General features: G+C 37.3%; 1 protein-coding gene across 1 annotated transcript in view; it reads right to left on the reverse strand.

Moving 5' to 3' along the window:
* Positions 1-2799: 2799 nt before the first annotated feature.
* The window catches only part of UBE2G1 (ubiquitin-conjugating enzyme E2G 1), a 117164-nt gene continuing 92945 nt past the window's right edge, over positions 2800-27018 (reverse strand). Inside the window, exons 3-6 of the mRNA XM_006899758.1 lie at positions 16783-16880; positions 14950-15128; positions 9704-9827; positions 2800-3287 (exon numbers count right to left, since the gene is read on the reverse strand). Of these exons, the coding sequence (XP_006899820.1) occupies positions 9741-9827; positions 14950-15128; positions 16783-16880 (364 nt within the window). The 3' untranslated portion in view covers positions 2800-3287; positions 9704-9740. The remainder of the gene's footprint in view (positions 3288-9703; positions 9828-14949; positions 15129-16782; positions 16881-27018) is intronic.

A 27018-nucleotide genomic window follows, 5' to 3' on the forward strand; every position in this document is an offset into this window, starting at 1 on the left:
TCACCTCCATAGTAGAACCACTCGAGGCCAAAGGCAAAATCAGTAATACTCTAGGGTAGAATTTAAGGTTCTAAAAAAGAATGCACAGAAACTTTAAGAATGGTGTGTGGACCCATGTTTGAAATATGAAAGCACTATGATAAGCTATGAACTTTCCCTTCTCTGATCGGTTCTTTAAGTGAGGTTTTTAACTATTTACCAAGGTTCTCCTGACGCCCTTTTGGTATCATGTGCGGCTTAAATGGAAAAAAAATCCCCACCATTTGCTTTTTGAGACCTGCATCCTAAAACCAAAATAGCTCATGATACAGCCTCTAAGTCATCATTTATTGATTTATAGAGCACTCATCACATGATTGAGGTGCTTTACAATACAGTAAACATCACAACAGAACTCACATAGTTAAATACAATCGACAAAGTACAGAACTAAAAAGAAACTGAAACGAAGCAATATTATGTCAAATTTTCAAAGATGCTGAGAAGTGGCAGTACAAAAAGGTAATTCCACCAACTGGAGACCAGACAGGCAAAGATACACAGGCACCACAACCCAAAGTGGGCAGATTTTAGAGGGTGAATGAGCATATAAAACAAAATTTCACAACCAAGAATAAGTCATTAAATATGACATCCAAGGAATCACAGAACTAGTGGAATAACCTGACAAAGGTATTACCTTATAATGACAAGGAACCCAACCTCCAGGATTTTCCATTCACAAGAGACCAGAAAGTCATTGAGACCATCTACCCCAGTATGAGCAGACTGAAATCTGTCAGCCTTTATAAAAACTTGGAATCACTTTAGTAAACTCCCAACAGTTCTACAATCCATAAAAATACATAGATTGTTGTTAATTGTTTGTATCAGGTGAGGTGGGTGGAAGTCTTTTCCTAAAGCAGAAAGGAATCTCCTCACACTAATGATGAGGTACTAGTGGGACAAAAGCCACCTGGATCAGTGTCACTCAAGTGTGGTTTAATATCAAATGTAGAGGCATTTAAATTCACACTCTAAGGCAAACACTGAGAAAGGCACAGATGACACCTCTGACAGAGGAAAAGACATCAGGACAGCTCTCTGGGGTGTGTTTCATATGTAGGTGAATCAGGGCACCAGGTGGGAAGGGGTGTGAAGTGAGAGGTATGCTCTTTCCTGGCTCTCTTCCACTCCCTACATCTAGCCCTAGCAATTAAAAAAAAAAGCCACATGGTTATACCAAATTAACAGCATTAAAGTGGCACTTTAAAGTTCAGTAATAGTTGTCCCTGAGTTACTAGGTCATTTTGCTACTACCTGAAGGGTCAAATTCCAGGTTTGGACTCCAAAGACTGCCAGCCATATAACAGCAAGAGCAGAGCAGAATCCAGGCTCCATTTTGCCACACGCAATCACCAAATGAGCAATTTCTGATCTAAGAGGAAACGGGATTGCGTTCCAAGTCCCACGTAGATGTGCAGTACTGGCACTTTTGGGGCAATTAATTTTGAGAAATGGCAGGGAGGAGTCACCAACAGAAGTCTTAAAGAGAAAGAGCTCTAATGAATAAATCAAAACATTTTTTTTCAATCATGTAGCATTCATGGTTTTTATAGGGCTTCAGGGTGGAGAACAGATTGGGATTTAGAAAAATCACTCTACTGTGACTATATCTTCGACCATTTTATTTCTGCTTTAAAAAGAACATGCAAAGTTAGAGGCTGGGCTTTTGGCTTCAATCCTTTCACTTTCCTGCCAAAGCATTTCTCCGAACCCCACAGAGCAGAGATGCACTGATTCTCACAGTTAAAACACTATGTCCCATCTGGTACCGCTTCAAGTTCTATCCCTTATATGCCAACCTCACAAAAAACAAAGAGGAACCTAAACCTGTCTTTAACGCTACACATGCTCACTTTACTATTTTCTAAAGTTGTTTTATAAAGTGTATGGTTTGGAATATACTTATGCTCATCAAATCCAATGAATTCTTGTCAGTGTCAGAATCTGTATGTCAAATAGTAAAGCATTTACTTTTGTAATGCTTTTAGAGTCACTTAAGAATCCAAATATAACCCAAAACATGTACTGCCATGGCCATGTGATTTTCAAGTATTATGTTTGCATAAGGAATCAACCTGAGATTTTTCTAAACTGCACTTCTCTGGCATTCAGTATTGTAACCTTCATTCAATACAATAAAAGCCAACAACTTGACAATTATTGGAAAAAATTATATTTTGGAAGAACTCACTACATAAGGTGACAGAATTCCAAAATCAAATTACATGAAAATATACATCGCAATTTCTTTGTACAATAGGTGAGAAAAATCTGCAGTATAGAATAGAGGCAAAGAAATATCAAGGGCTAAGGAGAAGGGTATAAGGATAAGGATAAACAGCATTTTTTTTTAAATAGCAAACCCAGAAGGTGAGTACAAAGCCTATAGCATGCTTTTATTTCTCCAATCTTAACAAGAGGCAACTGGAAGGAGGAAAATTCAAGAATGTTGTATTGTTCAGGATAAATTTCCATAAGTTGAAGTCAGAACCAACTCAAGGGTTAATGACTAGGTTCAAGAGCTCTCAACAGCCAAAAATGTTATTGCTACATCCACTCTAAGAGATGGGTGCAACTAGAATACAAAAAGGACAAGCACCTAGTGATGGCTTTTCTCAAGTCATCATTTAAAAATCAAGTAGTTGCTTATTAAGTATTTCTGTATTTGAACTAAGTGATTTGAGAACTTTCTGGCAGAAAGAGGTGATAAAAGCAAAGGGGATGTGCCAAAACAGAGAAGCTACCAAAGTTTAATAAGTGAAAAGCTTTTAATGAAGCCTCAGTGGTTTAAGAGTAAATTAAATGGAAACGTTTAATCCTAATTGTTTTTCATCTGACATGCTTTAAGGAGTCTTTTAAAACTGATAAGAAACGATGAATAGGGAAAGAAAACCTGCTAAAAATCTTTCAGAATTTACACGATTCTTACTCTACTACAGGAAAGCATTATTTGGTACAAGGTGTATTTGTGGATGTACATGAACAGTATATATATTATCCGGATCATGTTGTGCTATGTACAGGTCTTTACAATTCTTCCTGAAGGTTAAAACAGTTCATTAGAATTCAAAATGCGTAATCATCTGTGAGTTGGCACTTGTTAGGCTGTTGTCAGCACTGATAACTGGCATGTTTTATTGCAGCCCAGTTCCAGCCAGTGTTTGCCAACTTGTTACAATAGAAGTCCAGCAATAGGTGGGTAGAGTGCAGGAAAAACAGTGCCATGTTTCTCAATTGGAGACCTATAACAAAACAAACACATATAGTCAATTTAAAAGTACACACACACAAAAGTAGATTATTTAATCAATTTATAGTCATACTCTTATTTATTTGGAAATAAATCCTTAATTTCATTTAAAATGCACTTGTATGCTGTCCAGTATGGGAACTCATTACCCATTTTTAATGTTGAATGTGAATTACTATTAAACAAAATGTAAAATTTTGTTACACAGTTACATAACACTTCCAGGTTTTTGTTGCTACTGGCTACCATACTGGACAATATAGATAATATGTGCTGCACCACATGAAGTTTTACTGAGCAACACAAATTTAGATACTTTTAATACAAATGTCTTTCAATTTGTATTGTTGTTGAGTTCCACTGAGTTGGAACTGACCCATAGCTGACCCTCCAATGGGTTTTCAGAGGCAGTTAATCACACAGGAGGAGACTGCCCATTCCTTTTCCTGCAGAACAGCTGGTGGATTTGGTCTGTGTGCCTTTGGGATTGCAGCACAGCTTCTTACCACTGGGACATCAGAGCTCCCTAGTGTTACTTTTTTTGTCTTACATCAGAGGGAAAAAAGTAGAATATTTAAAAGTCAAGGGATCTAAAAAATTTACAAATATTCACAACCATTTTTACAAACAAAATTAACCACATTTCTCAGCTTTCTAAATTCTCTTGCAGTTCATTCTATCCAGTCACCTAGGTTCAATTCAAATCCATTTCTTCATGGAACTTCCTCCCACATATGACTATTCTAATTTATTGTATGTACTGTGTAAAAATCAAGAAGCATATCTAAATAAAAATTATCAAGTGCTTATTATGTGTCAAACGCCTTATAAACTAATGCTCACAGTCATATTATATGAAGGTATTAACTGTTAATTGTACAGAGAAACCACACACCTAATAACTTCCTGTCTAAAAACGAAGCCTAACACTGTTGTTGTTGTGTGCTGCTGAGTCAGAACTGACACTTAGCTATAGCTGACCCTTCAGCAGATTTTCAGAGTCAATAAATTGCCTGGGAGGAGAATACCAGTAGTACAGCTGGTGAATTTGAACGACATGCCCTTGGATTGCAGCAGTCTCTTAACACGAGGCCACCAGAGGTTAACACTTCCTTCCCACAAAGTCCTACTAACAAATGAAATTTCCAGAGTCTTTATTAATATGTGCTTTGAATATACGAGAGTGGGCGTGTGGGGAGACACAGCAGGGAAGAAAACACCTCTTATCTTTGCATACTAAGTACTCCAAGAAACTCAGGCACTTGTTATCTGCTGAGCCCGAATTCAAGGAACAGAATTTTACAGTCCTGACAGGTCAAATGTACTTAAGAATTATGAAACTCACACTATGAAATTTGCAACTCACACAACATTACTTTTTTTAAATGTTCAAGATCTTCAAAAGCCCAACTGATAGATCTTTTTTTCCCCATCTATCTATCTTAATCATTCATATTCAGAAGTGCCCATAACTGTTCCAGGCAGGAAAAAACCCACAATATTCAGCCCTACATATGCTTGTTACTCTAACTTAGACTCCCTCCCTAAAATACACACGCAGAGGCAGAACTAAACACTAAATTTCCTTACAAAAGTGTTGTATCAGTCAGTGTAATTATTCTGATTTAAACACTCCTAGAAACAGTGAATCTGAATACAATGCCTTTACCAGAACTGGGTTTTACCATTTGTATATACTGATATATATGTGTGGGTGTTTTATTAGAAAATCTAAGATAAATACTGAAATTCAAGAGATACTATTATGGAGTAAATATTTTAACTTTTAGGTAATTCCACATGAAATGTTTTTCTAAGATTATACCACACCCAAATTAATCCCTAGTCGATTAATCCACCAAGGGATGAAAGTAAATGGAATCTCGTGTTTGGGTACTCAGTAATCATTCCCTTATGATATGAGAAATTTCATGGCCACAAAAGAACCCTTTACAAACCCTTTCCATGTGATGTCTTAAAGAAAAGTCCCCAGAGGGGACTCACAACTAAAGTTATAAAGCACCTAAAAGCAGGCAACTCATGCTTTTAATAGCGAGGACCCAGCTTTAAATAGCATCAACTTCTTTGGAAGAAACAGAAAAATCTATTTTGCTTTGCTTTGAATAAAATCCTAAGGGGGCGGGGAATCGCAACATAGGAAAAGCAAGTCTGTCTTTATAAAGAGAAACATGACTTTTAAATAAGTTATGATCTCAGGCATTTCTATTTTCATTAGTATCCTCTATTTCAAACTTAAAATGTATATACCTGTTTTTTAAATCGCATACACTTATTATCAATGAAAAGTGCCTCAATTATGTGTCCCATAAAAAAAGAATTTAACTATCTGCAGTCTTTTTTACCCCTAGTTTTATTTATTTCTGACTTTTAACCTGAAGATGGTTCCTTCCCAAAGGAGTTAGGTGTCTTACTACATTTATTTCTAAAACTTGAGTCAAATAATTACTTTTATATGCAGCTATACAACCCAACCTAACCTTTTTAAAGTCCTTAAAAAAAAAGCACCACACAAACCTACAAACACATGATAAACTTCCATAAAGGGTAGGAATTTAATAAGCACCATGCTTCTGAACAAGCCATCTTAACGAACCAAGTGAACATGGAGCATGTTTTCTTCATTGCCTTTTACACGGATCTCTCCTTCTGAGTTGGCAATGATTCACTTCAGACCCTCCAGCAGGTTCTAAGGTTGTAAATCATGTAGGAGGAGGCTGTGCATCTTTCCCCTGAGGAGCTGCCAGGGACGTGTGGCCTTTGGGTAGGAGCGCCGATACACTATGCCACCAGAGCTCCCTTTACACAACTGTTGTTGTGCACCACTGCATCGGAACAGACCCACCACTGACCCTACAGTAGGTTTTCAGAGGCAGCAAACTGTATAAGAGAAGATTACTCATCTTTCTCCCACAGAACAGATTATAGATTTGAAACCACGAACCTTTAACAAGGCAATTTTTACCACTAAGCCACAAAAACATCTAAAAATTCCAATTCATCCTACACCGCCATCCAGTATATTGGAAGACAATGATTCCCAATCATAAATCCTCTAGCTGTCCCTCTAAACTTTTCCTTTTAACACCGGTAACCTCCCACCCAATTCCCTTCTGAAATCCGTACTGTAGCACTCCTTGTGACTATTCCACATCTCCCATTTCTTCCTTTTGTCAGAAATTGTCTTAAGGTATTCTCGTTGGCCCTTACTCAGCAATATTCCAAGTGGATATTCACTTTGGGGACCAAAAGAAGGGCCCTCTTCTCCCATATGATTTTACAGCCTTTGAAAGACCAATGGAGGGTCAAGCTAAGAGTTGGCTCTGACCCAATGAGTCAAGATGAATGTGGCTAGCAGCCCTATGCCTACTCTCTGCCCTAAACATCCAATATTTAGTAATGTATTGACTTTTTGATGCCATCCATGCTCTACTGCTATTCCTAACCACTAGAGCTCTTAATGGGACCTAGCTTTACATTTTTATGACTGGTTTATCTGGATGAACAAAAAAAAAGCTCTTTATTGACCTAAACTGTTTATCTGTATGGTACTTTGTGTCTCTCATTTCCCAGGAGAGCAGTGTCTTTATTAATGACAGGTGATGAACAAATATTCATTAACCAGAACTGAAATGAGCTCAGTGTCACCTGTTCCTGGGTATCACCACTTATTAAAAGTAAGATTGTGTGTTGTTGTTGTTAGGTATCATCAAGTTGACTATGACTTACAGTGATCCTATGAATAACCCTGCCCTATGCTGCACTATCTTTTTGACAACTTGTCACTCGGTATCAGTGTGGTACACATTGTAGCAATTCATTCCGTGAAGGGTCCTCTCTCTGCTGACCCTCTACCTTTAATATTGTATTATGTGTTAAAAATAAATCTGGTATGTAGTACTGAGGGAGCTCTGATGGTCTAGTGATAAGGAGTCACGCTGGTAACCCAAAGGTATGAGGTCTGACTCCACCAGCTGCTACATAGAAGAAAGATGGGCACTTTCCTCCTGTGCCATTTACAGCCTCTGAAAACCGCTAAAGAGTGAGCTGTAGGTTAGTTCTGACTCAACAGTACACAACAATGTCAACCAATATAATAAAAATTTTACCTACTCTCTAAAATTTATAAGGTAAAATTTTAAAGTTAGGCTTGTTCCTTTCCAATTCTTAGTTGTTGACCAACTTTTTTCTGACTTAAAAATAATTATGAGAAAGAAAAGCAACCCCTGTTTTTCCTATGAGGACATTCTACACATAAAAGAATTCACCCAGAATGAATATCCAAGGTAAAGTAACAAAAGATGCTGAATACCATCAAGGAAGTAGTAACAAAAACTTAATCTAAAGTAGTAGCACTCAAATGTCACAAAGAAGGGAAAAGACTAGATACAAGGCCCAATGAGAGGACATATAAAGAACATATCCACTTCAATGACAATGAAATGAGATGAGACCTATGAATAAATACGCAAGAAAAAGCAAGCATGATAGTTATAATAATATATCTAATGAAAACAGCTAAAATAGAAACACATAATTATATAAGAATAAAAAGTGTTGAGAATTTAAAGAGTCACAGAAGGATAATAACTTCATCTATAACAAGGGATTCAGCTACAAAAATATCAGAACTTCAATAAGAAAAGGATAACCCAGTGACAAAATGGACACAGGACTTAAATTAAATCACTAGTTACTGTGTTCAAGATCACTAGCTATGAGAGATGCAAATCAACACCACAAATGGTGGTAAAGATGTGGACAACTGGAACTTTCATACACTGCTGGTGGGAATATCAAAAGATGCAATCCCTGCTGAAAGCTATTTGGCATTTCCTTAGTTAGGAAAAGAAAGTTCATTTGATTTAGATATCTCACTATAAGGTATATAACCCAAAGAAGTAAGAACTGTAGCACACAAACTGACATACTCACACTCATGTTTACTGCAACCTTATTAACAATAACAAACAACTGGAAACAACTTCAGTATCCAAGAATGGATGAACGGCTAAAGAAACTTTAGTATTCAGACAAGGGAATATCATGCATCACCAAAACCAATCAAGAACTGGTGATATACTATACAACATGGATGAAGCAAGATCAAATTATGCTGAGTGACATAACTAGGTAACAGAAGAACAATTATACAATATAACCACTAATATAACTAAGTATTATAGCTACATAAAATATAGCTGGAGAAAGGTTTTCACATAGATACAAACAACCTTAACAGAGTTGTAACAGGGATTATTAGAAGGGAGGGAGAGAGGAGCAAAAATTAATGAATATATAAATTAGGTGATAATAAAGGCAAAAACACTAAAGGTCTGATGAGGCATTGCAAATAATTAATCAGCCATAATCAGTGTTATGAAACCACATGTGTATGAATGATTGAATGAAAACCAATGATTTGTAAACTTTCACTCAAATAAACTATTATGGGGGGATACATACATTATAATTCCACATGTATACAATTAAAAACCATACATTATAAGGAAAAGAAACTTGGTAAAATGAAAATAAACCATCAACAGAGAATGGGGAATGTGAGGAGGAGATGGGAAAATAAGGTGAACATACAGGATGTTCAAAGGTAATAAGACTGGAGATTTTTTCAGTACTTTGCTTGACCCCCAGATAGTGTTAAAATAATGTTTTAAAATAAAATGGAAAATTTTCCACCTGGCATTATCAATATTGAACAAATAATGAGTAAAGAGATAAAGACCAACAAATGCAAGAAGGGTAGTTAATAGTCTTAGTAGAATATTATGAAATAATAAAAAATAAGAAACCAAAATTGAAGTCAGCTCTTTTTATATAGAATTCATTTCAGGGAAATATAGCAGACTTCAGTGTCTGAGAATGGTCATAAGGGCTGATCAAAAAAAGGTGAAAAGAGAACAAATTAATTTACTATCATTAGAAATGGAACCATCAACGAAAAAACACAGACTGTCAACATACCAACCATTTTAACACAGAATATTTAAAACAGCCAGATCCACTTAAGGAGGAAAGAAAAATGGTTACACCAAATTCTTAAGAAGCAGTATTAAATAACACTGTCAGAAACCAAGCCAGGCAAACTCTGGTGGCCTAGTGGCAAGAAGCTGCACTGCATTTCCAGAGGTGATCAGTTCAAATCCACCAGATGCTCTGCTGGAGAAGGAAGAACAATCTCCTCCTGTACCAGTCAGATCCAATTTGATGGTACAATACACACAAAAAAATTTAGAAACAAACAAACCAAACCCAAAACCAACCAAGCCAATGTCATCAAGTAATTAAAAACTGAAATCACACCATTTCCCATAATGTAAGACATCTGCAAAAAAGATAAAACAGTATGATGACATTTAAAAAGAAACTTACCCTGAAATAAGTGAAGTTACTAGCTGTTGAATAAATGTCACTCAAAAGCAGTCTCTTGGCTTTTTCTTACACAGCGGGCAACTTTCCTTTTGAATTCTCCATTTCTGTCTTCCCTCCACTCTTTCTGTAGGTGTAAAGGTAGTAGTATCACATGAATTTACACAAACATGTTCATAAACTCACACACTAACAATGAATATAACATTTAGGTTATTTATACACTTTAAAAACATGTTAAAAAGTAGAGAAAGCAGGAAAGAAATAGAAAATACTTCTGCAAGGATTGTTACTGTTGCCAGAACCAATTCACAGCTGACCCTCCAGTGGGTTTTCAAAGGCAGCAAATCACTCAGGAGGAGACTGCTCATCTCTTTCCTGTGGAGCATCTGGTGGGTTCAAACCGAATGCCTTTGAAATGGCAGCACAGGACTCCTTGCCTCTAGGCCACCAGAGCTCCCACCTCTGCTAGGATAGAGGAGGAGAACTCTCCTATGCAAATGATCCAAACACACAAAATTCCCCTTAAAAAAGAGCAGAAGAACTCTGTCCTACCACCCCGAGCCCATAAATCCTTGACAACAGATAGATAGTTACAAAGCAATCTCTGTAAGATCCATTATATTAAAAAGTCAAGGTACCTACAAAGCTTCATAATAATAAATGCGCACTAGCTTGTAACGTGTATGAAACACTATTATGATGATAATGTCAAAGATGTTTTAGTGTATCTGGAAGTGTTTCTCTATCACTTTTCATGCACAGAAAAGTTTATCATATGCTATATAATAAGCCAAATTATTTGGCTGATTTATAACTATTAACACGTTGCCACACACATTTTAAATTGACGACCGTGCTTAGAAACACATTTGCCATCATCTACGGCAACGTGTTAACTGTTCTGACTTAAGTACAAATAAATTTAAACACGTATTTTAAGAGAAGTTTCACTATCCCAGGGACTGCCTATACATGGGGGGTGGGTTATGATTTACAAATAGACATTTTTGCTATCGCCAGGATTACCAGAGCTCCCCAGGAAACTGTGTACAATGTCTTTTATATGAGAAATGGATGGCAAAATACCTATATATGAGATGATACAGCATATTATTTCTAGGGGGAAAAAGAAAAACCATATAGATGACAAAAATATCACTTCCAGCAAACTGAAAATAGACCACTATTTGCATTGATTCTTTCACATGGGAAAAAGAGATCATTTTAGCTAATATGTAAATAGCAAAAGAATGTTACAAAATGTACAGTAATTTTGCATACCAACAGTCATAGTAGCATTATTCACTATCACAATAACATGGAAACAGCCCAAATGTCCAACTACAACCGTATGGATTGAAGAAACCGTGATAAAACCACACGATGGAATACTACACAGCACTCAGAAGCAACAATTTTTTTTTAAAGAAATGTCTCTTTTTTTTTAAAATATATTTTAATTTAATTTTATTATTTACTGTGTGTGTACTGTCAAATCAGATCTGACTGGTACAGGAGGAGGACACTGCCCCTCCTTCTCCAGCAGAGAGAATGTCTGTTGGATTTGAACTGTGCGCGTCTGGGGTTGCAGCGCAGCTTTTTTGCCACTAGGTCACCAGAGCTCCCGAAGGAGCAACCATTTTGAAAAATACTACGTAACTTGGGAGAGACTGGAGAGCATTATGTTGAGTGAACTCACTCAGTCTCATAAGGATAAATAAAGCATAAGATCATTATTGTAAAAATGGAAAGATAATTATTAAAACGTGCATGGGAGTTCAAGGGGGAAGGAGTGGGAGCAGAGGGGGGAGGATGGGGCGGGGGTTTTCACAGGGTTGCACAATTTGGTGGGTGAAGAAAATAAAGATCCAGCAGGTATCTGAAAGGATGGGGTGACAGGGGGTATAGTCCAATGGTGATTGATTTTGTAAAAATATAATACAGGAGAAGTGTAGAAAGTGAACTAATTCAGTCTCATAAGGACAAATATTGTGTGAGACCTTTCTTTATTGTGAAAAAACCAAAGAGCAACTAGTAAGATGTGCATGGAAGCCCAAAAGGAGAAGGGGAAGGAGGCAGGAGGGTGGAGGGAGTGGGGGTGAAGGAATTAGGAAAGATCCAATGGGAACCTGAAAAGATGGGGTAATTTTATAAAACACAGTATATAGGAATGATCAATCATATGAAACACAATATACACACATTTTGTATGCAAACCAACATAAAATTGGGAAAAAAAGTAATGGGAAAAATGCTATACTATCTCTACTGCACTTTTTTTTAATTAAAGTAACTTTTAAAATCAATGTCCATAATAAAAATATATTTTTACAACTCAGTGAACAACTACAAACTTTGTGAACCACAAAGGCAACTGTGTTCTTCACAGAAATCAAGAAACACTATCATGATGTAAACGCTTATTATTTCAAAAGAGGGAAGGAAGCACATAATTAATTTCTCATTTGGATAGCTGAAAATATTTAAGTTAGAGTTCTGACCACACAAAGGGACATTACTGAAAGGAAGGTCACAGTTAAGAACTGTCCTGTTTTGGGTAGAAAACCCTTCCAGTGATTTTTTGGGGTAACAGATTTGACAGTTTTATAATTGTAAGAAAAGCATCAATAGCAGCAGGTAGCCCTATACTCTGAAATCCTAAGATTACAAGTAACTGCTAGTCCATATTTATCACCAATGACTGAAAATGTTTCTTTCTAATGAATTGACCATCACATTTCCAAAGTTCTGAAATGGCCAACAGACCATAGCAAGATATTTCTTTAGGCTCCTGCTTGAAACCAACAGCTCCATCAAACTGCTGGTCTTGATTCAGGGCCAATGAACTATCTATCATTTTACTAAAAAGAAGAAAGGGGAACTCTAGGCAACACAGAAAGGTCAGTATCAAGAAACAAAATGGGGGGAGAGGTAATTGTACAACAATGAATGAGTATTTTTTAAAAAGTGAACTGTGTTGGGGAAGGAGGGGAGTAAAAATGTGCAACAGTGAATGAATGAAAACCTAACTTTTCCGTACATTTTTAAAATTACAATTAAAATAAAAAATTATATTTAAAAACCATCCCACAAAATCATAAAGAAATAGGAAAAAAATAAGATTGAAACCAAGGGGGAAAAAAAATAGAACGTAACAGTAAGAAGTAAAACTGTCTTAAAGTTAATTACAGGTGCAGAGTATTTAAATACTATTGGGTAAAAGGAGAAATTTTTATATTTTTTGAAACAAATGAGAATAAAATTATAACATACCAAAATCTTTGGACACAGCAAAACCAGTTCTGAGGGCAATAATAATAATAAATGTACACATCAAAAAAGAAAAACCCAGTATCAGCACCTCTGAAAAAAAGGGAGCAGAGCATAGGTCTCCAGAAAAAACCAAACAGTAAGAGCAGAAATAAATGAAATGGGAAAATAATAAAGTATCAACAAGACCAGAAGCTGGTTCTTTAAGATAAATAATAAAACTGACAAGTCCTTATACAAATAAGAAATGAAATTAGCAACATCACAATATACTAAAATCAACAGTATAATAACAGGATTATTATACTCCAATCATTTGGAAATGTAGGACAAATGGTCACATATTTAGAAACTCACTGCAAACAAATGAATGCAGAAGTTGAACAGACTCCCACCACAGAAAGAAATTGAATAGGTCATTAAAACAAACCCAATCCAAAAAACTCCTGGCCCCAATTCTACATGAACTATTCCAAAATATAGGAAAAGATGGAATGCATTTCAATTCATTGCAGGAATCAAGCATAATCTCCAAAGCCTGGCAAATATATCACTAAAACAGAAAATTATAAACCACTATCAATACTATCTCATAAACATAGATGAAAAATTAGAGCCAACAAACTCCCAATGACATAGCAAAAAAACAAAACAAAAAAATCTATCATGATCATGCAGGATCCATACCATCTATGCAAGGATGATTCAAGAAAAAATATAATCCACCATAAGCCAATAAAACAAAGGAAAAGAACAACATAAATAACTCAACTGATGCAGAAAAGGCATTTGACAAAATTCAACTTCTCTTTCTGATATCCTGATAAAAACACTTAATAAAGGTAGAAAAGTAATTGTTCAACTTAACTAAAAGCATATCTACACACATACCAACTGTCAATACAAATGGGAACCAGACAAGTATGCCATAAGCATCTCTGTTATTTAGGGATAAATCTAACCAGAGATATAAAAGACCTATACAAAGAAAAACATAAAACACAGTAAGAATACAAAAGCAATCTACAGATAAAATATAATCTCTATCCAGAGCCTGTGGCCTTTCTTCAAAAAGATGGGGGAAAATCATCACCAAGTTTACATAGAAAGTTAAGAGATCCAAGATAAACAAAACACTCCTGAGGAAAACAAAGTGGGTGGTCTTACACTTCCTTATCTCAAAACTGGCTACACACCCACAGTGATCAAACAATCTGGTACTGGTACAATGACAGGCACAAATACTCAGAAGTAAATCTATCTGTCTCCGAGCATGCAACCAGGGTACTCCTTAGGTTAGAGTCAAGAATGGTGAGACTGTATCTCACCAATTTTGGGCATGCTGTCAAGTTGTTGAGTCAAGCATGACTCATAGCGACCCTACGAAGGCCTAAAGCCTTTCTGTAACTATCGTCATTTATCAAAGTTCATAGGGTTTGCAGAGGCACGTTGTTTAGGAAGTAGATGCCAATTCTGCTTCCTGTTGTCAAGAGGGGCCATGAAAAGGATAATACACTGGGACAAGATGGAGGATCAGATAAAGACAGAGATTTCCAGCAGAAGGACTGACATAGTGACAATAACAGTGGCTCAACTACATCAGAGATTGTGGGCATGGTACAGGATAGGGCAAGGGTGGACCCTGAACCCACTCATAGCTGACCCTCCCGCAAGTTTTCAGAGGCTGTTAAGTCACTCATTCAATCACCAGTCTTTCTCTGGTAGAGCAGCCAGTGGATTCAAACCTACTTCAGGTTAGGAGTGAAATCCTCTAACCACTACCACCCAGAGGTCCTTAGATTAAAAACAGAGATATGGAAATAAATACTGAAAAGACAGGCTATCCCCTTATGCAATTTATTGCCTCTAAAACCTACTGGAGGCTCAGGTACGTGTCAAATCTAACTTGACTGTAAACAACAGTTCAGTTTTGTTAAAGCAAGTGAGAGAAAAGAACAAGAATGCATGCATCTTACCGCAGCATCAACATTAGCGGGTGAGTCTCCGTTAGGGTCTGCCAGCATAGAAATGACACTAATCATGATGGTTTCCACGGTGTGGATGGGGAGCCAGCGTTCCTCTGGCTTTTCATAACCATATTTATCTTCCCCAGGCTCATGAAGAATAGAAATGCACACATCACCATTTTTATCAACTGTAAAATTATAGAATAAAATTTCTGTTTAAAGTATCACTGATTAAGTTACACATGCAAGATCTAGCACAAATGTGATACTAATTCCCACAGTATTTCTGTAAAATAAACAGAATAAGTGATTTCTCAAAATCACTAAACTTTTAGGAAGACTACAGATGTTACCAAATTCACAGGATTGAACTGACAAGTCCGATGAGAATACCAGTATCTTTTATTCTTTATTTTATTATTATTATCATCATCGTCATCATCTACAATGTCAAGATACTTAGCATGTAAGTCTAGCCCATTAAGAACAATTTAACTGAATAAATGTCAACTACCGGCTGAGTCTCTCATAAGCAGAAAAATATAGAGTCGAGTATTACTAGTAATTGGATAGAACTCTTCGCACTTAAACTCAACCTGAACTTGATCTTGGGCACTTCTGATCCTCTTTGGGAGAAAGTAAGCTTTGCTCCTTACCAAAACATTTTGATGTTTACCAAAGCAATTTGGGTAATATATTCCCTTGGGTTCTTTTATCTACCTAAAATGAACTCTGCTGGGTGTAGACAACGATACAGTTGACAACACCTTCCTGGAGACACTTCCCCTGCTTGGTTTGCAATAGTTTTCCATTTGCCAGTGACCACCTCTCACAATTCTCATCTGTTTTTAAGCAACTGGGTTCAAATATTGTAGTCCTCTGATTTTTAGGTAAATTTAAAGATTTGTTTCTATTCTTTAATCAAATTAAAAAATCTTCACTATAAACAGAAAGTATGTACGTACGTATGTATTTATATATTCAAATCTCAAATTAGCTGCCAGTGAGCTGACTGAGCTTCACAGTGGCTATGTAAGGGCAAAGCAGAATCGCCCATCGAGTTTCCAAAGCAGTCAGTCTTTATGGAAGCATACTGTTACATCTTTCTCTCTCTTGTGGAACAACTACTTATTTTTAACTAAAAATCTTTCAGCAGCTAAATGGTTTTACCCAGAGGACCACCAGGGTCCTTCAGAGACTAGTAAGTATAGAAAGACAACACTGCTTATGTATAGTGAAAATAGTGAGAAAAGAAATCTCTCAAAGTTCAATCACATAAAAAAAAACACAAGGCTACAGACTCAGGAGACTATGTCTAAAGATAGCTTACCTAACCTTTGATTAGCCAACAAGTGTCAAATATAATTGTGCCAAGCCTTTTTTTTTTTCTTCCCAAGACTTTTTTAACACATCTGATTTGAACTCTGTCCTTTTAGCAGTCTAGAACTCATTAATGGGTTGGGTTGTTTGTTTTTTTTTTTAATGTACAGTAAATAGATTTATCTTGATTATATTTCCCCTCTAGAAGTTTTTAAATTATAGCTCATCTTTGAGTTTTGTGATTTTTTTTTTTGCTTGTTTGTTTTTTTAAAAGTTCAATGTCTCCATTTCATGCTCAGCATTCTAAGAAGCCTAGAAAATGCAAAGGCTATTTCTTTTGATCCTATCACTCATCTTATGCGGTAGCTGGAATATTTCTCCTTACTGCCAAGAATATAGGGGGGAAAATTAAGTTACTCATGCTATAAAATCTAAGATGAAGAAATACGTCAAAATTCCAAATTTAATGACTCCAGCGCTCTTTATATTTGCAAATATACAAAGAAAATGAGATAAGCTTACCATTTGGATGCCAGATTTCTGTGATGAATTTCATTTTAGGAGGTCGGAGGGGATAATCTTTTGGGAAAGTGAGATGAGCCTTAAAAACACCACCTTCACTGGAAAAAAACAACACCAAGAACAAGTTCTCACCTATAAGGTTCTGCTAATAAGTAGACAATTACTAAACAAACAAAACAAATCATAAAATATGAGCGGGTAGTAACCCATGAAATAAAGGAACAATCTGGATAACAAGCAGTTATTCTAAGACCCTGTTTAAACTATCATATTAATTATTAAACTCCTTACTAAACTCTCAAGAGATCTAGTAAAACCAAAGAATTATTAGTTTGCTAAAAAGACATATAGATAAGATCGTATTACTAACATGCTATAAACCTTCCCATCAACTCTCACTTCATGGAGAACAAGACCTAACACTGGTCATTCATTTCATGTTCTCAAGCCATTACTCATCTCTATTACTGCCAGTCTTCTTACACAATTCCTCAAACACACCAATCTTATTTTTAATTTATGTATCTCTTGCTGTCCTCTAGCTGGTAAAACATGTAGTGGCTGTCCACTAATCTATGTATTTATTCATTTTATCATTAACAAATATTCAGCAATTATATGTTATACACTACAGGTATAGGACAAAACAAACCATAAAGATACTGAACAGAAGGTATTTAAATCAGAGTGACTTTCCAAAGTAGTGCTGATAAAATAAATTTCCTCATTGTTAGATATGTTCTATATTAACACTGTCCAACCCAGTAGCCCCTATCCACTTAGTTTTGGTTTTATTTCATTTTAACAGTTACATGTGCCTTAGGAAGATTGCACTGACCAGGCCCCAGTACTGTCATGTAGTTACAGTATGCTCTTGAGGAACAGTCAAAAGAGCAAGAAAATTCATTATACACATTAATAATTAAAGGCAAAGAGATCTAGTTCCCTGAAAAGGGCAAAAACCTTTCTACCTTGGAGCCCAGTACTAGCTGTTTCTGGTTTAAATTATTTTTTCACCCCTTATCTTCTGGCCAATATTACCTCCTAGGAAGGATTTTACCTCAACACAATTTAAATTCACAAGAGGTCTCACTAACACACTAACCACTTACAGAAAAATATGCAATTCAATAGAGAGGGAAAAAATTCTGTTTGCATATAGAAAGCTGCTCATAGAAAAGTCAAGACAAGCCAGAAAAAGGAGCTCTGGTGGTACAGTGGTTAAACACTCAGCTATGAACCTAAGGCTGGTGATCTGAACCTACTCGGCAGCACAGAAGGAGAAAAAACCTTGGTGATCTGCGTCCATAGATTATAACCCAGGAAACCATACAAGGCACCTCTACTCTGCCACCTGAGGTCACTGCAAATAAGATCAACTGGACGGCCCCCCGTGAGGGGCATGGCTGCAAAACACAAACAGTACCTTTTTCCGCTCACACAGGAAGAAAAACAGATTACATGTAGTACAGATATCCAGAAGAATAAGCAAATTATATGGCCTTGATTTTCCTAATTTATGAGGTTATCTGTGGAAGGGGGGAAAAACACCAAGGCTTGAGGGAAATGGTAACTCTGTTGTGAGGAGTGCACCACACTTTATAGAGAAGTCTTTCTGTCCTCAGCCCGGTCTCCAGAAGGTACAAAGAGGTGTCAGGACTGGACTTCAAATAATCATTGTGTAGACTGTTTTTCAAATTGATTTTATGCTAACAATTTAGTAAGACATTAAAGTTTTCCTAAAAAATAAAAACACGGAACTTTATAATAAGTAGATTTCCACCCCCCCCAATAAATGGTTGGAATGCCATAAATATAGAGTAAAATAATCTGTGTAAAAGGACATCAAAACAGCTGTCAGAAAGCCTATATGCTTTAAAAAATTATTTCTCCATTTTTCTTCTTTTAAAATTGTGATTTGAGAGAAAAAGAAAGTTTATGTACCTTATTATAGGGCTAATTTACATTAAGTTAGCATTCCTAAATCTCTTCATTTTCATTAATTCAATCTACTAAAAATTAATAATGGATTAGACTCTCCCTCATGAAAAATGTCTTAGTGCCTTAAATTGTTTGTTTTCAGTCTTTAAAATGTCAATCAATTTAATTAACAGAGCTGTCCTAAAGGTTTAATGTACACAATTCTCATAACCCAGAGTTTCATAAATAAAAAGATTGAAGAAAACATCTTTAGCTCAAATCTTTCTTTCCAGAAGACTTCTCTTGCTGTTTTGCTTTTAAATTAAAAAATCTTAACAAGATCAGACTCTATTATTTTGCTCTGACTGTATAATTTGCTTTATTTATCTTTTTTTCTTTTTTTAAAATTTATTATTAATTTCAATGAAAACTGACAGAGACTTTGGCTTTCCATTCATTCACTGTTGTACTTTTCTCCCCCCAACAGCCCCCCACCCCCAGTACACTACCCTCTTGGAAAAATAAAAGAAAAATTCTTTCATTGTTTTACAATCCCTCCCCCAAGGTCCACGTCACCATACAGTCTTCGCTCTGGACTCCTGTCATGACAAAAATACCTAGCAATTTTCCCTCTAAAACAGTTTTCTCCTTCATCTGTTTCAATGTAGTATACATTATTGAACCTATCTTCTCAGTCTCCTTCCAAACCCGAGGTCAGTCCTGTTTTATAACAGTGACACCATGAAGTATTTGTCTTTTTGTGACTGAGATATTTCACTCAGCATAATGTCCTCCAGAGTCACCCACTTTGAATTGTATGAATTCCTTATTTTTCAATGCATCCTAGTATTCCATTGTGTGAATATGCCACAGCTTCTCTATCCATTCATTTGTTGATGGGCACTTAGGTTGTATCCAACTTCTTGCTATCGTGAACAAAGCCGCGATAAAGATGGGTGTGCATGTATGTGCTTGAATGTCAGTTATGGTCTCTTTGGGGTATATTTCCAGTAGTGGAATTGCTGGGTCAAATGGTATCTCTATTTGCAACTTTTTGAGAAAGTGCCGTACTACCTTCCACAGTGATTGCACCATTTTACACTACCACCACCAGTGAATAAGTGTTCCAGTCTCTTCACAACCTCACCAGCATTTGTTGCTTGCTGTTCTGTTAAATTTTGCACAAAGTACTACATGCTGTCTTCTGAAATTCTGCTCCATTTTGTTCTCTCATACATGTCCCTGTTAGTATGGATCTCTTGTTCATTCATTTTACCTGCCACATTGTAAAAATAATCCAATTTTCTGGTAAGACATCTGATTGTTTCCAAGTTTTTGCTATTACAAATAGAGCACTGACCATCATACCCTGGAGCATTTACTAGTCATATGCTTTTTACCCGAGAGATTAACTGCTAAGATCAACTGGAAGTACTTGTTCAGGAGGAAAAGCAGATTTGGGGAAGAAGGAGTTATTATAGAAGAGGCATTCCCCAAAGTTCATGTTTTTAAGCACTGTCTTATAAATAACATGCTATTATGTACTGTCAAGCCAGACAGATCTCCCTTGGAGAAGCTAACAGAGTCGAACCACATGCCAATGGTCTGGCAGCACAACTACTTACCACTAAGCCATGAGAGCTCCCTATCAATAAACACAGCATTGCCAATTATCGTCCAATCTGTAAACAGTTCAGGAACTAGGCTCTTTACTGAATACAGGCCTTGTCTCTTATGTGTTAAGTTAGAATTCTGTAGTTTTAGAAAAACATTAACAACCAGACAGTTTGCTTAGTCAATTCTATTTTTTCTGTATCTATTCAAAGTAAGGAGAGACTACAAAATATGCACAAATAACTAACATTATACAACATTTTCACACAATTGCTAGGGACAAGAAACAAAAGAAAACACGTTATTAAGAGACTAGCCCTCAGTGGTGAAAGGGGAGTGTGAGCTTTTTTTAAAAAAAATAGCACGATGAGGGAGCTCTGCTGGCCTAGCTGCACTGCTATCCCCCAAAACGGCACTGTTGTTGCCATGTACACTCCAGGTGGAAATGACTCATAGTTGACCCTCCAGTAGCATTCCAGACGCAGTAAATCACACACGTGTGATTGCCTATCTTCCTCCTGCAGAGAAATTGGTGGATCTGACTCGCCTGCCTTTGGCATGGAGCACAATTCCTTACCACTTGGCCACTAGATCTCATTTAAAAGACATCTATTTACTAGTAACACATAAAACTATACAGTGATAGTCAGGTTTCCTAAATAATTTTTTAAAAATCCACCCTACTACTACTACTACTACAACTACTACACTTCAATCTTAATTTTTTAGTTCTGTGAACATCACTGGCAATCTACTCTGATAAAAAGCAGTTTGAAAATACAAGAATATCACATTAGTTTCAGACTGTAAATGTCACAGAAAGACAGACTTAGAATCAAACAACAGTAATAAAAATCTGACACTGTCTGTAAAAAGTAAATGATTACAATGTCATTCATGACACCTTATACGACATTCAGGTACCAGTTCTTGACTACACAACTTACGAAGAGTACGAATGCCCTCTAGTGAGTAAATGAAGGCTAAAGGCAGCCCCTGAAAAATACCACATTAGCTCTTAATAAATTCTAATCTAGTACAGCTCGCCTATTAAAACAAGCTTGGAAGCAAGAGTGGCATCCATTTCCAAAAGAGCTTGCCTCCAAAAATGCAATGAACTTGGAAAAACGATGAAAGTTATACAAGTGCTCAGGTCTTTTGTCCATAGGGTTGCTACGAGTACTCTATTACTTGACAGTACTTAACAACAACAACAACATTGAGAGAGCTCTGTTGGCCTAGTGGATAGAAAGTTATGTTACCAGGGGTGCTCTGGTGGCCTAGTGGCAAGAAGCTGCACTGCAGTCTCAGAAGTGCACGGTTCAAATCCACCAGATGCTCTGCCGGGAAAAGGAGGGATCTCCTCCTGTACCAGTCAGATCCGATTTGATGGTACACACACACACACAAAATAATAAAATAATAATTAAAAAAAAGAAAGTTATGTTACCAAGTCAAAGGTGTGTGATTTTACTCTGTGGCCTTCAGGCCTGGTTTTAAATTATTTTGGTCAAACATTTTTCTAAGTGGTATAGCACTGGTCTGTCCATTCACTGTATAGAGGTAACTCGTGGTTGCTGTGATGCTAAACATTGTCACATTGGTATGCCAAATGCAATAATGGTCACCCATGATAGACAGCATTTGGTGGAGCTCCCAGATTAAAACAAGCTTGGAGAGGGAGTAGCATCCACTTCCGAAATAGCTTGCCTCTAGAAACCCTATGAACTTTGAGAAACGATGAAAAGTTATATAGGTGTTCAGGTCTTTTGTTCATAAAGTCATTATGAGTTGTCTACCACTTGATGGCACTTAACAGTACAACTTCTATTATTTTATGATGTAATTATTAAATTCTTTGCACTTCAACATAGACAAGACAAAAATCCTCACAATAACAAAAATTTAAAAAGAACCCTCACAAAAATAAACAACATAATAATTAAATCCTAGACAGAAGTTGTCTAGGACTGCCATTTACTTGGATCTACAATCTACATCTATGGAAGCGGTAGTCAAGAAATTAAATGTTGCAGTGCATTGTTGTTATTGTTATGTGTGTCATCAAGTAGCCTGCGACTCATAGCGGCCCTATGTACAATAGTCTGAAACCCTGCTCTATCCCTTGCAATCTTATTGTCTCTGACACGCCTATCCCTAATCCCCAGTCACTGAATCAGTCCACCTGATCGAGAGTCTTCCTCTACTCTCCCAAGCATTATGTGTCCCCGCCTTGCAACATGTCCAAAGTATGATAGACAAAGCTTCAGAATCCTTGCTGCCAAGGAGCAGCCTGGCTTTACCTTCTCTAGGATGAACCTGTTTGTTCTCCTAGCAGTCCATGATATCTTCAATACTCTTCTCCAGCACCACAGCTCAAAGGCATCATTTTTCTATCATCCCTAGAAATTGTCCAGCTCTCTGAAGCATAGTTAAGTATTGCAAAGACAATGGCCTGAATCAGGAGCACCTTAGTCTCCAGACTAACATCATTGTTCTTCGGTACTTTGGAGAGGTCTCGTGACAGCAGACTTTCCCAATGCAATTCATCTTTTAATTTCCTGGCTGCTGGTACCAAGAGTGTTGATTGTAGAGCCAAGCAAAACTGAAGCTGTCAACAATCTCAATCTCTTCATTATCTATCATGATGCTGCCAATCGGCCCTCTGGTGAGAATCGTTGTTTTCTTGATGTTGAGTTTCAATCTGTACTGAAGGCTGCAGTCTTTGACCTTCTGCAGCAAGCTCTTCAGGCCCTCCTCAGTTTCAGCAAGCAGGGTTGTGTCATCTGCATAATGCAGATTGTTGATGACTCTACCTCCAATCCTGATGCCACACTTCTCCTCATAGAGCCCAGCCTCCCGGATAACCTTTTCCGCATATAGATTGAAAAGATATGGAGGTAAGATACATCCTTGATGCACTCTTCCCAATTTTGAACCATGCAGTGTTTCCTTGCTCTGTTCTGACGACTGCCTCCTGGTCCAAGTATAGGTTACACATAAGCACAATCAAGTTTTCTGGGATTCTCATTCGTCTCAGAATTAACTACAGTTTGTTGTGATCAACAGAGTCAAATAAATGCCTTTGTATAATCAATGAAACACAGATCTACATTTCTTTGATACTCTGCTTTCAGCAAAGATCCATCTGACTTTAGCTATAATATCTCTAGTGACATGGCCTCTTCTAAATCCAGCCTGCACTTCAGGCAGTCCTCTGTTGATGGGCTGCTGTTCCAGTCATTTTTAACCTTCAGCAGAATCTTGCTTGAATGTGGTATCAATGATACTGTTTCATAATTTCCACACTCTGTCTGTCAGATCATAAATAGAAATCTCTTCCCGTCAGCTGGCCAGGTGGTTGTCCTCCCAATTTCTTGGCACAATTTGGTGAGCACGTCCAGGGCACCATCTATTTGTTGAAATATGTCAATTGGTATACCATCAATTCCTGGGGCCTTGTTCTTTGTCAATTCTTTCAGAGCAGCTTGAACTTCTTCCTTCATCACCACAGGCTCTTGTTCATACGTTGTTTCATGAAATTCTTCTGTGTCCACCAATTCCTTTTGGTGGAATGACTCTGTATACTCTTCCCGTTTTAACACTTCCTGGATCATTTACTATTCTGCCCAAAGCATCCTTAAGTATTGCAACTCGAGGTTTGAATTTGTTCTTCAGTTCCTTCAACTTAAGAAATGCAGAGCGAGTTTGGCCCTTTTGATTTGACTCCAGTTTCTTGCACATTTCATTGTAACGCTTTACTTTGTCTTCTCATGCTGCCTTCTGGAAACTTCTGTTCAATTCTTTAATATTTGATTTCAAGCCTTTGCTTTGGCTTCTTGGCGCTCCAGTGGAATATTCAGAGTCTCTTCTGACATCCATCTTGGTCTTTTCTTCCTCCTCTGTCTTTATAATGACCTTTTGCATTCTTCTTAGATGAAATTCTTGATATCCTCCTAGAGCTCATCCAGTCTTCACTCCTTAATGTGCGAGGCCTCAAACCTGTTCCTGAGATAGTTTTGAAATTTAGGTGGGATAGACTCAAGGTCAAATTTTGGTTCCTGTGGACTTGATTTAATTTTCCTCAACTTCAGCTTGAACTTGTCAGTCCTGACGCAGCAATTCAAAACTCCTGAATTCAAGAAATACTGCCCATAGAGGAAGGAACTGGCAGCAGCTTGAGGCTTTAGGAATCCCAGATGTCCAGAAAGATTGACATATAGGTCATCAATCAAGGGGGGATGGATAGGGGAGACTGATGTTGAATGGAGCAGGTGAAAGCAGATGTAAATGCTGGTGGAGCAGGGAAAGGGTGGCTCAAAACACACCCGGCAAAGGTAGAGACAACATGGAATCTATTGGTTTTATTCTACTACTGAGAAGTATCTTTAATTTGGTCTTCTCTGTAACATGATTGTCTGTCAGATAATGTTCTATATCTGAGCAATCAAATTAAGACAGACTAGGAAGAAGGTTTGGTCATTCACTTCCAAAATAGCAGGGCTTTGAAAACCCTATGTACAGCAGAGAATACTTAGACTAGCAGATATGGCAAGGGAGGCTGAGCCCTCAAGTATGGAAACATAGGAGGAGGAACAGCTGTAAGCAGACATGAGTGACTGGAACATGGAATTTAAGAACCATAAATGTAGGAACATTGTGATACTGTTCAGAAGGAAATAGAATGCATAAATATTGACATACTAGGTATTGGTGAAATGAGATGGACTGCATGGGACATTTTGAGTCAGAGGGTGATATGATCTACTATGCTGGAGACGAAAAGGTGAGGGAAAATGGGGTTGGTTTCATAGTTAAAAAAGTATTTTCTAGATCCATCTTGAAATACAATGTTGTGAGTGACAGGATAATATCCACACACACACAAGGAACTCCAGTGAATGCCACCGTCATTCAAATATATGCAGTGCATTAAGTAATGTAATTACTTTAAGTACATCTGCTGCAAACGACTTCTGTAAAGAGGTAAAGAAGAAAGGCATCTATCACTCTGAGGCATAGCCATGGTCTTTCCAATCACCTCATTTACATGTGAAAAGATGGGCAAAAAATAAGAACATGTGAAGAACTGATGTCTTTGAATTGTGGTGCTGGCAAAGAACTCTGAATGTCCTGTGGACTACCAAAAGAACAAGCACATCTGGCTTGGAGTTAAGTGCAGCCAGAATGCTCTTCAGAAGCAAGGATGGTGAGACTTCATCCCATAGACTTCAGGGATGTTATTAGAAGGGCCAGTCCTTGGAGGAAGACCTTCTTCTTAATAGAGGGTCAGCAAAAAAGAGCAAACGCCTCAATGAGATGGACTGGCACCATGGCTGCACCAATGGGTCAAGCATAGCGAAGCTGGCGAGGTGTGGCAAAGGACCACGAAGTGTTTTGTTCTGTTATCCACAGGTTCGCTGTAAGCTCACATGGCTCGACTGCATGGAATAACAATCACTTTCATTTCATTTTAACTTACTTTTGAGCCTCTAATCTCCTCCTGTCCTGTTCTTTAACTCCCACACTACCAAGTCTCTATTTAAATGTGCATAATTCCCAAGAGTACATATCAAACTTCAGCAAGAAAATCTCCACCTTCTTCATTACACTGCACTAACTATAAGAACACCACTAACTTTCTCTATTAAAAATCAACTTTTAAAACATTCTATTAATTACCTAATTCTTGGTAACATTTTTACTTACTCCTACAAGACCTTTCCTCCTCGTTTTTCATGTGCACTTCTGACTACTTCCGTCTCCTAAACAGGGTTCTGCCCTACCTACATGTCCTATTCTTTGGGCAAAGGCTGCCAGTTGGCAATGAATGGCAGTGTCAGATTACCTAATCAGCAAGGTAAGTACAGATTTACTAATCTGCAGTGAATAGGTGTGGGATTTTCCCCACAACATCAAAGTTTCTGTGTTGAGGTGTGACTGGTATCCGTGTCTCTTCCAAGCCACAACATGCTCTCTCAGAATCAAATCTCTCTTCAAATTTATAATCTCTAACAGGTAGAGAAGATCCAGTAAAGCAAGGCAAGCACTGGCTTACTTGAAGATTATTATTGTTGTTGTGTATCAGTGAGTCAGAATCAATCCATAGCTGACCCTACCAGTGGGTTTTTTCAGAGGTTGTAAATTGCACAGGGGGAGACTGTCAATCTTTTTCCCTAAGGATAGTGGTGGATTCGACCTGTCTGCCTTCCAGATGGCAAGGCAGCTTCTTACCACGAGGCTTGAAAACCCTAAGAGAAGAGATACAAACTTCGTCAGGTTCACAGAACAGGTTATATCTATAATTGTTATAAGAGTACGGTGAAAAATATCTTTCAAATAATAGCAGGGGTGCGGAAAGTACCTCTAGGCTATCGGCATCTACCAAAAAACCTTGAACATAGATTATGGAATGTCAAAATTTACTTATCTCAGTGTGTAATTGCTGCCAAAGCAAAAACACCACTGAGAAATACATTTGCAAAAATATGACTGGCAATAATAGTTGTGACTAAGTATGGATCACTTATACAGACCACAGAAAACTCAAACATACACAATGCAGCCTAGAGCTGTTTGTACTTGCTATTGATAATAATGGGTGACTGAATGCAAAAGTTGGGAATAGTGAAGAAGAATCAGTAGTCGGAAAACATGGGCTTGGTGACAGGAATAAGGCTGGAGATAGAATGATTGAATTTT

Source organism: Elephantulus edwardii, unplaced genomic scaffold (assembly GCF_000299155.1).
Source record: "Elephantulus edwardii isolate Elephantulus edwardi_28Jun2011 unplaced genomic scaffold, EleEdw1.0 scaffold00267, whole genome shotgun sequence".
NCBI classification, from domain to species: Eukaryota; Metazoa; Chordata; class Mammalia; order Macroscelidea; family Macroscelididae; genus Elephantulus; species Elephantulus edwardii.